This window comes from Notothenia coriiceps, unplaced genomic scaffold (genome assembly GCF_000735185.1).
Source record: "Notothenia coriiceps isolate Sejong01 unplaced genomic scaffold, NC01 NC01_scaffold00016675, whole genome shotgun sequence".
Classification (NCBI taxonomy): domain Eukaryota; kingdom Metazoa; phylum Chordata; class Actinopteri; order Perciformes; family Nototheniidae; genus Notothenia; species Notothenia coriiceps.
This window is the reverse complement of record NW_011349376.1, coordinates 5,563-15,000: the sequence shown is the minus strand read 5'-3', so window position 1 is coordinate 15,000 and position 9,438 is coordinate 5,563. Positions and strand designations below refer to the sequence as shown.

At 49.5% G+C, this 9,438-nt stretch overlaps 1 protein-coding gene across 1 annotated transcript in view; it reads right to left on the bottom strand.

Moving 5' to 3' along the window:
• The window catches only part of LOC104949651 (protein capicua homolog), an 8,499-nt gene extending 56 nt beyond the window's left edge, over window positions 1–8,443 (bottom strand). The window contains exons 1-3 of the mRNA XM_010776042.1: window positions 8,241–8,443; window positions 1,011–4,681; window positions 1–421 (exon numbers count right to left, since the gene is read on the bottom strand). The exon at window positions 1–421 is cut by the window's left edge and continues 56 nt beyond it. Of these exons, the coding sequence (XP_010774344.1) occupies window positions 146–421; window positions 1,011–4,460 (3,726 nt within the window). The 5' untranslated portion in view covers window positions 4,461–4,681; window positions 8,241–8,443 and the 3' untranslated portion in view covers window positions 1–145. The remainder of the gene's footprint in view (window positions 422–1,010; window positions 4,682–8,240) is intronic.
• Between the last annotated feature and the right edge of the window lie 995 nt (window positions 8,444–9,438).

The following is a 9,438-nucleotide window of genomic DNA, read 5'->3' as shown; positions in this document are numbered from 1 at the left end:
TGCTAGGGTACGCAAGCTTCAGCCTGCACATCCCATAACACCTTACAATATGGCAGAAGTGTGCCTGAGCAGACTTTTTATCAGACGTGAACAAAGGTCAAAGCCACAGTGCCATAATGATAATCCCTTTTTCACGCGCCCTGCCTTACTCACCTGTGCCGGGCCGTCCCATGATGATCTGCTTGCGTGGTGCGGGGTGAGGAGAATCAGCTGGCAGTATGAGCGGCAGCAGGGCAGTTGGAGTGGGGTGGCAGGCTACCGGCTGCGGCAGCCCCCACTCAGAGGCATCCTGGTGTCCCTCAGGTTTCCTCTCCCGCTCCCGGCCTCCAAAGCCAGAGGAGGACAGGATGGAGCCCGATGAGGTGGGCATGGTAGAGGGGCTGGACAGGGCAGCGTGGCCCATTGAGGCTGGAGTCAGAGACTGGGAGGAGACATCAAAACATGTTTTTTGTGTTAATTAAGATTGCAACCTTTCTTCTTTTTTTTTTTTGGAGGTGATAATTGTTGGGTTTTTGTATTTAAGAACAGAGGAAACAGGAAGAGGAGGAAAGGCTAAGAAAACATGGTGACATACAGAACTTTACATGATACATGACAACACCTGACATACAGTCTTTAAACAGCAGCTAATAATGACACTACTTCCATATATCACTGTTGACTTAAGAGCAAGATTGGTTTCAAAGGTTTCTAAGTTAATTTTATGATGACAAATCCAAGCTGCAAGCAAAGGATTTTGAGGGCCACCTTTAAGGTCTATCACAGTTGGTATTTGACACAAAAAAATATCTATAGATTTTTAGAGTATATTTTCTTATTCATTGTCAAGGTGGAGTTTCTCAGTCACTAAATCCTGGATATGAATCATCCTAAATATCAAAACAACATTCTCACATACAGTGATTTTCCTATCATGTTACTATATTAAGTCTGGTACCATTGCAACACCAAGGTAGCTATGACATAAAATTGCAATGACAAAGATTATAATATAGAAAAAACATTCTTACCGAGCTGGAGGTGACCAGGACCAGTGTGGATGTGGGGTTTCTCAGCAGAACTGCCCCGTTGGTGGTGGCCCCGTTGATGGGGACGGGGACCTGCAGGCCGGGTGTAGCTGTGTGTTGGGGCTGACTGTGCTCTCTGGACCTGCTCCTCTCCCTCCTCCCTAACGGTCCATCCGAGAACTTGGCAAGGGGGACATCAGGGTTTCGAACGATGACTGGGGAATCACGGAGGGGCACGATGCGGCGTGGGGACGGTTCCTGGGGCAGTGGTGAGGGAGGAGTGGGAGAAACAAGCATGGGTGGAGGGGTAGAGGCAGTGGAGGACGGTGGCCTGCTGGTGGCGCTACGAGGCCGGGGGAAGGAAAGTGAGGAAGGGGTCGTGGGCTGACTCTGGGGGGAGAGGACTCTGAAGGCGGCAGGGCTGTGTCCCAGGGTTGGGTCTCCCACCATAACTCCCCCTAACAGCTGCTGATGCTCAGGTTTGATCAGATAGTCCTGGATTGTAGGCAGCGGGGGGGGCGGGTGGTTGTCGAGCTTCCTCTTGCTGGGGCTCATGGGTACTGTGAAAGTGAGATTGGTCTGAAATGTGGGCACGATCCCCGACAGGTGGCGCTCTCGCTCGACACCTGGTGTGCCCATCTTAGTGCCGCTAAGCTGACGGTGGCGGCGTGGAGTAAGCAAGGCAGGAGCCGTGATGGGGCTGAAATTAGCAGGGCGGAAGCCGAAGAGCGGAGAGGGTGAGGGTGATGGGGTAGGGGAGAAGGGTGACTGGTTGGAGATAGGGGAGTATGAGGGTGTACCTGAGCGGGAGCCCCCCAGAGAGACCAGCATGGTCGCTGCCTCACACTCGTCAAAGTCAAATCGAGAGAGGTCTTGGGGGAGCAGGGAGGGAAGGACCAGGCGGGGGCGGGAGTCTCCCCCGCGGCTGCTTGCCTCGCTGCTCTCGCGTGACGTCTCGTCCCAGTCGAACTCTGAGCTTGCTCTCCCACCACTCATTCGGAGGTCAGACGGCGTAAGGGTCCCCGTGCTGCTGGCTCCGCCCCGTTCCCGGCCACCTCCGCTGGCCTCCATCTCCTTGGTCCTCATGGAGAGGTGTCTGGAGCAGTATCCCCGGCGCTGAGACTCTTTGGAGCAGCCCTCCCTGGAGCACAGCCTCCTCCATTGCTTTCCGTTGAACTTCTTACGGATGCCCGTTGGCGTGCACACCACATCTCCCTTCTTGTACTTTTGCTGGGCAGCTGTCAGAGGGGTGCGAGAACGTGAGGAAGAGGAGGATGTTGAACCCGATCCGGATCCACCGCCTCCTCCTCCACCGGAAGCACCTCCTCCTGAGGCCTTCTCTACTCTGGAGGATGCAGTGGAAGAAGAGATTGGAGGGAGCTGAGGGGAGTTAATGACTGCTGCAGTTGTTGGGTCAAGGCCTATTAGGACAGGTGATGGAGGGCAAAGGGGGTTCAAAGCCAGGTGGGCAGTGGGTATCCCGATACCCCGCACCACAGACAAGTGGTTGAGGTAGCCAGGCGGGGGCTTAGAGACAATGTGGCGGTGTTGGGGAAGTGCCATTGGTTTTGCCCCAGGTAGGATGGCCCCCATTGGGAGCATGTTAAACAGGGACACCTCCATGTCTTCTTCAGGGGTGAGTGGCATGTACGGGTGGTGTTGCTGCTGTTGTTGGCGATGCTGCATTGCAGAGTTCTCCCTTTCTCGCTCTCTTTCCCTCTCTCTTTCCTGTTGTCTCTGGAGGTCCCTCTCCCTCTCTACGTCTTGCTCTATTTCCCACTCTCTGCTTGGTGCCAGGCTGAGCACGGACACCGGGGTTACTGGGGTGGGGATGTTGTGGCCCAATGTGGAGGAAACAGGGACGGTGCCAGGGTAGGGGATTCCTCTCCCCACGCTGGGCGTCATTCCCCGGCTCAGACGACACACCTCCTGCTCCACATCTATCTCCTCCCTGTCCTCCCGCTCCCTTTCTTTGTCTCTGACCTCCTCGTCTCCATCTTGTCCTCCTCCAGGAGGCAGATCCAGGTCCCAAGGTGGAACCAGGAGCCTGAGTGTCTGTCGGGACACCCACACTGCCTGGGGGCCCACACCTGTCCCACTGCCTTCTTCTTCCTCCTCCACAGAGTCAGCTCTTTCCTCGGACAGCAGGACACGGTAGCGGTTGGCAACAGCAGGGTGTGTGTCCACCTGGGTCACCACACCTTCCCGGTACCACTGCCACTGGCCCTCGCTGCCCTCCTCGTTGCCAAATGGCACGCATACACGAGTGCCAATAGATATTGGATGTACACCAGGAGGCTGGGCATCTAGTATAATGTCTACCACCCCTGGTGGGCTGTCATGTCGATACGGATAACGGCACAGCGTCTTCTCACCATTCAGCTGCACCTCCAGGCTTCCAAATTCACCGCTGACCTTGCGGACGACTCCAGCCCGGAACACCAGATCTGAAAATCCTTCATCCCTCCTTTCACCTCCTCCATCCTCGTCCTCTCTTCGCCTGAGCTGGCGGGCAAGGATACGCTGATTCTTCAGCCCTTTGGCCAGGGCATCAGACAGAGCATCAGGGAGACTGGGTGGAGCATGTGAAGACATCTGCGTGGGGGCGTGTGACTCGCCGACTACCTCCAGGTCAGCTGAGTGCTCGCTTGCAGTGTCTGTAGAGGAGCAGCGAGGCAAGGGGCTGGGCAACACTCGCTCTACATCCCTCACCCCTTCACATCCTGGTGGTCTGTCCCTGTCCCCTCCCAGCGTCAGGGTAGGGGGTCCTGGGGAGCTGCACTGAGGCCCCTCCCTGCCAGCGGTCCTGCTGTGGAAGTCGTCCATCAGGCTCCGGCTCTGACTGATGCCATCAGAGTGGGAGACACAGATGTCGCTTCCTGAACCCGTTGACCCGTGGTTGATGACACCACCACTAAGAGAAAGTGGAGGAGGCGTGCTGGAGGAAAGGTTGCTATGGTTACCAGTAGCAGACAAGCAGTGTTCAGAAGTGTACTTCTTCTTGGGAACGCGGGCTTTAAAGGTGGCAGTTTTTCGGCTGGATGCGGGGTTTGGGCTGTTGTTGGCGCTGGGCGTACTACTGTTACTACAACTGCTACCCGCACTGTCAATGCTCACAGCTGACCTCCCTGATCTGTCGTCTGAAGATGTCAAAATCTTCCCAGAATCCATCACAAGCGACACTGTCGTTTCTGACAGTCCTTCTCTGTGAAGCCCCTCCCCCTCTGAAGTGTCCCGTGCTCTAAGTAGATCCGTCGTTATGGACTCTGAATGTGAATTAGGAGAAAATGCAGAGGAGGGTTTTCGGTTTTGTGGGGATCTGCTTCTGTCTCTGCTCTCGTCTGAGTCTCTCTTCTCCCCTCCTTCTGGGGCATCCCCCGCTCCGCGACGCTTTCCCCCTTTGGCCCGGGTGGAGGGAGGAGAGCGCCGGCCCTGCTTTTTTATCGGCTTCATCTTTTCATCTAGCTCGCCTTTTCCTCCAAACAAGTATTTTATTTATTTATCCCAGAGATTTTCTTTGGCGTTCCTGTGTTGCTCTGCCTCGTTTTTATCTTCTTCTTCTTCCCCCTCCTTTCTAGTCTCTCTATTTTCCTCCTCTGCCGGGGCCTCCCTCTCTCATCCTGTCTTGTCTTGGTTGTGCGACTTCGGCACTTGCCCACCTTATTCCAGAGACTCTGAAAGAAATGCAACAGGGAGTGTGAGTTACTCATGAAACAAACACATTCAGACATGCACAAAAGCCCATTCAGCACCAACGATAGCTACTAACTGCACGGCTATGAGAGTAAAACTGACTGATTTCATTAAAATTACACATCTTTGAAAACATTTATGTGACATGAAATAAATTCTAAATAAAAGCAAAGCAAACAGGGAGTTTATGATTACAGGCATTATTAAAAATAGCAGGAGTACATTTAAAATAATCCTGAAAAATGTATTCCCTGCTAAATGATGCATCACCGTACTATAGTAGGAATACAAATGACTCATCTACAAATTCATTGCACATTATTTTATTACATAACAGGCTCTACTCACATTACACACGGCCTGCATCCATACCAGGTACACATTGAAAACAGGAGGCCATGTTGTAGGGTAAACACAATGTAGGCTTACACACAGTATGGAAATAGTGAGGAGCAATTTGCCCAGACAAGCCTTTCTGCATGCACACGCACTCTCTCACACACACACTACTTCTTGGCCGGGGCAGTAGAGGCGGGGGAATTCCTTCTTCGCTCGCATACTGAAACCCTCCCTTCTCTCTCTCTGTCTCTCTTTCTGTGGCGACCTTTATCTATGTATTTCAAAGCAGAATCAATCCGCCCCTACAAACTCCATTTCCTGTGGAAGACCATTACCTAACTTCCCCTTACTTTATTCCTCCCTCTCTTTGCTACTATTACACTTTCATTCTTATCCCCTTCTTGCCTTTTTCTCTCTGATATCGATTTCCTTCTCTCTTTTTCTCTCCTCTTCTTTCACGTCGTCTCTATCCTCATTTTGTGCTGCAGTCATCCAGAGTTTTTCCGAAATAAATAGTTATTCCACATCAGAGTCATTCGGTATTGCTGTTAGCCACGGCCAGTCATTCCAAATATCTCCCCATCGGACTCATTCACAGTTCTGCCTCTGCTTTAGAAACTAAAACAGATTGATTTTGCTGACTTGTTGAAGGGGAGGCTGTTGTCATTTTCCTGGTTTGTTTGCTGTGTGGCTGATACGCGCGGGACTCGCCTCAGGTCCTAGCTGCTGTGTACTCTACCTCATTTCTTCCAATACAAGTCGAGTCTCCACAGAGCTACGAGCACCAGAAAGATGTTGACAACCAGTGGGACTAGAACACCTCCCATATGCTTCAAAAAGCTTATTTAAATGTATTTTGTAGCCAGGTAAAACATATAACACAGGTGGGAATAAAGTGACAAACCTAGATGTATTCATGTATTTTATTATTTAGTTATTTCACCGTCACTGTCAAACTGTTCTAGATTTGATGCCCATCACCCACCACTCTGCATGTATACTGTCAGTGACTGTTTGTCTGTCTGCAAACTTCCATGTCTGCCTGTCTGTCCCTGTTTCTACATCCGTCCTCCCACAGGTCTCTTTCTCTCTGTCTGCTTGTTTCTTTTCTCTTCTGCAGCCTTCCTGTTTGTCTGCGAGAGCCCGCATTCATTCAGGTCCTTTTAATATCTGCCACATCATATCGGCGAGAGAGAAATCCATTTTCAGAGATGAGTGCCGCCTGTCTCAAGGCCACACACACACAGCAAACATCTATGTGATGGTAGTTGATCGTTCACACAGAGGGCTAGTAATCTAATAGCATCACTGTGCTCTATGTAAATCCCTATTTAGGACAGAGCAGCCGTAAGAGCAGCCGCCATAAAATAATTTGGCAGCCGTCCTTACTTGGTCACGATAGAGGTATGCTACGTGTGTTTACTCAGCAGTGCAATGTGTACAACAGCTGGTGTCAGAGTCATGGCCCTAATGATAAGAGCTTAAAGAGAAACTGACGCAACTCACGCTTCCCTCTGTGAAACATGGAGTAAGGAAGTCCATATGGAAGCTATAGAAGAACTCCTATGTTTAATGTCCAGTGATCAAAGCACAGCACAGTTCATTGAATATAGATAGCGCACAAGGTTACCAAGTTCAGTCATATTTTATTTGCAGAACAGCTTTTAACTTATAGTGGAGGACGCAGCAAATACAAAGTAAACATGATTGCAGGCAATATCGAGCTGATATAAGTCATGTGCAGTAACAAAAACATGACTACCACTCTAGATGCATAATTTAGATTAGCTAAGCAGGGGTCCAGGTTAAAGTAATGGTTAAGGCACTTTTTCAACCGCAACTGGGCTACAACAATACTAATAACAACTTGAAAACGCAACTGATTCTATTATGAGGTATACATTGAGTGAACTTTATATTGTGTATACAATATTATATAGGCTATACAATTACATAGACCATCTACATTTGAACATTATTGCCTTACATAAATTATGATTAACCTGGGCATGCAGAGCCTCACTTTTACAGAACTTTAAGTGCCTTATGGTATGGTAGGTACAAGTTGCTAAATCCTTTTTAATGGCATGTCTAACACTAACTTCTAATATTGAAAAGTGTTTTAATTGGCAGAGAATATCTTTTAAAGGTGTATAACAGGGTTAATATGGTGCATTATTGACATGCAAGGGTGTTAAAATATATAGGCATACATAATTATATAGCAGAGCATTTAACATCTGATCAGTTTATGGGCCAAAGCACAAAATGCAAACTACGGGAGGTGATGTCATGTAGTTTAGCTGGATAGTACCGTGTATGTGTCAAGCCCTCGTAGTACAGCGATTACTACCAGTTTTACTCCACAACACAGCAGGCCGTAGTGTGCAGCCACACAGGCCTCGAATACACACAAGGCCGCTAGGAAATCCTCAACTCCCGGATACCGGGAAATAACCGGTTTAGCGTGCATATTAACACGTAATAACATGTAATACGGCCCGTATTCCCCGTGCTGCATGACGGTGTGAAATGTCCCAAACCGATAAACACGTTAACTTTGTTAATCCACTCCACAACGTTACACACAGCACACCGACTAAGAAACAGCAGACAAAGTCGGCTTGTTTGGCCCATCCGAAAGTGACAGTCGTCGGGAAATATAGCTAAAGCTACGCGGGTAACTTTGTAATGACACTCGTCGTAATTTGCATTATGGCAACCGAGATACAAGAAGGAGAAAGTGTCAATATGTCTGGCCACAAACTATCCAAGGAGAAGGCCCTCGAGCCCCCCTCAAAAACACATGAATTCAAACAGCCACGTTGATTCATGAAAAAGAGGAAGAAGAAGAGAGAGTAGGAGGAATGACAAGCTAGTTTTCGGGGTTTTTATACAGCACAGGGGAAATGATAGTTGTTGTAGGAAGTCCAACGGCAGTTGTGGCGTTGAATTTATTTCTAGTGGAAAAGTTTCAAGCTCACTATCCGCACCGCTCCCTTTTTTTCTCGCAGAAGACACCCAATCCGCCCTCTACTACTGCTCTCCGTAGGCCAGCCAGATATCGGAAAATCATCAGCTCAACTGCTAATACTGCTTATGGTCACAGTAAACATGAACAACGTTAGCAGCTCGACAAAAAGCACAACAAGCCCCACTGCAGTGCTGCAGGAGAAAGATTTGTGGGAAGCTTATACTCACCAGAGCTAATATAGTACCCCGACGTGGTTCTCTGCTGCGTCCGCCGGATGAGATAGGGCAGGGTGGCCGGTCGTCCGCAGCTGCCAATTAGCGGCCGTTCATGTTTCTCCGGCAAAGCAACTTAAAAGGAGGAAAAACTACTGCCCTGTACATTCTACTCTACAGTCGCAAAATGGTGAATGAAGCCCCAAAGCCTTGACAACCAGCCCGCGCGGCCAATCGCCGAGCAAGAACGCGTACAGTAGCCAACAGGATTCCCAGGAAGGGGAGCGGGGGCGGGGCCACGCGTCAAAGTAAATTTGACGGAAGGCACGAAGAAGCCAATCACCGTGTGGGAAAACACAGAACAGCTGTTGGGAGCGAGGCTGAGGCGGCCAATGGGCCTCCTCTGTGGGCATGTCTGTGACTTTATACAGACACGCAGGACGGGGTTGAAATCTTTCTTTCTTTCTCCTTTCATCCCCTCATCATTTGTCTGTAAATGTGAAAACGGGCGTAGACACAGCGGGGGCCGTCTGCCTTTTTAAAACATCTTATTTCAGTCGACAAAAATGACATTACTATCATAACAATTATTAATCAATATGTTATGTCCCAAGCTGTCTCATTATTAAAACTTTAGCTCACACTAACAGAAACAGCTTAAATTTTATTGCGTTTTACTCTGTTCGCTATTCATTTATTTATTTATTTGTACCATGCAGGTTCTTAACTATGATCCATGTGATCCACAGGTTGAGTTCAGTTTCAGAGGAACCGCAAGAGAACACCAACTCCCATATTCTCATGCTTCCTTTCTCTCCATCTCCCCTCACAAACTCTCTCACACCCTCCCAACTAAGTCCCGCCTTCACCGCCAATCAGGACAGCCGCTGGAGGGCATACGTCACCATAGCCGCGTGTGATTGGTTGAGAGGCCCGGGGTCTGCAGGCCAATGACCGAATGCTGCGGTGAGGTCATTATGCTTGTTGCCATCAGCTTGGCCAAACAGGAAGAGTGAAACCCCAGTGAGTAAATTGGTCCAAACGTAGGATTATGGCTCTTAAGAGAGTGACCCATATACACTGTGGGCCTCCCCTACACACACACACACACACACACACACACACACACACACACACACACACACACACACACACACACACACACACACACACTTTGAGCGGGCAGGGAGATGTGCAAGTGTAAGAGCAGGTA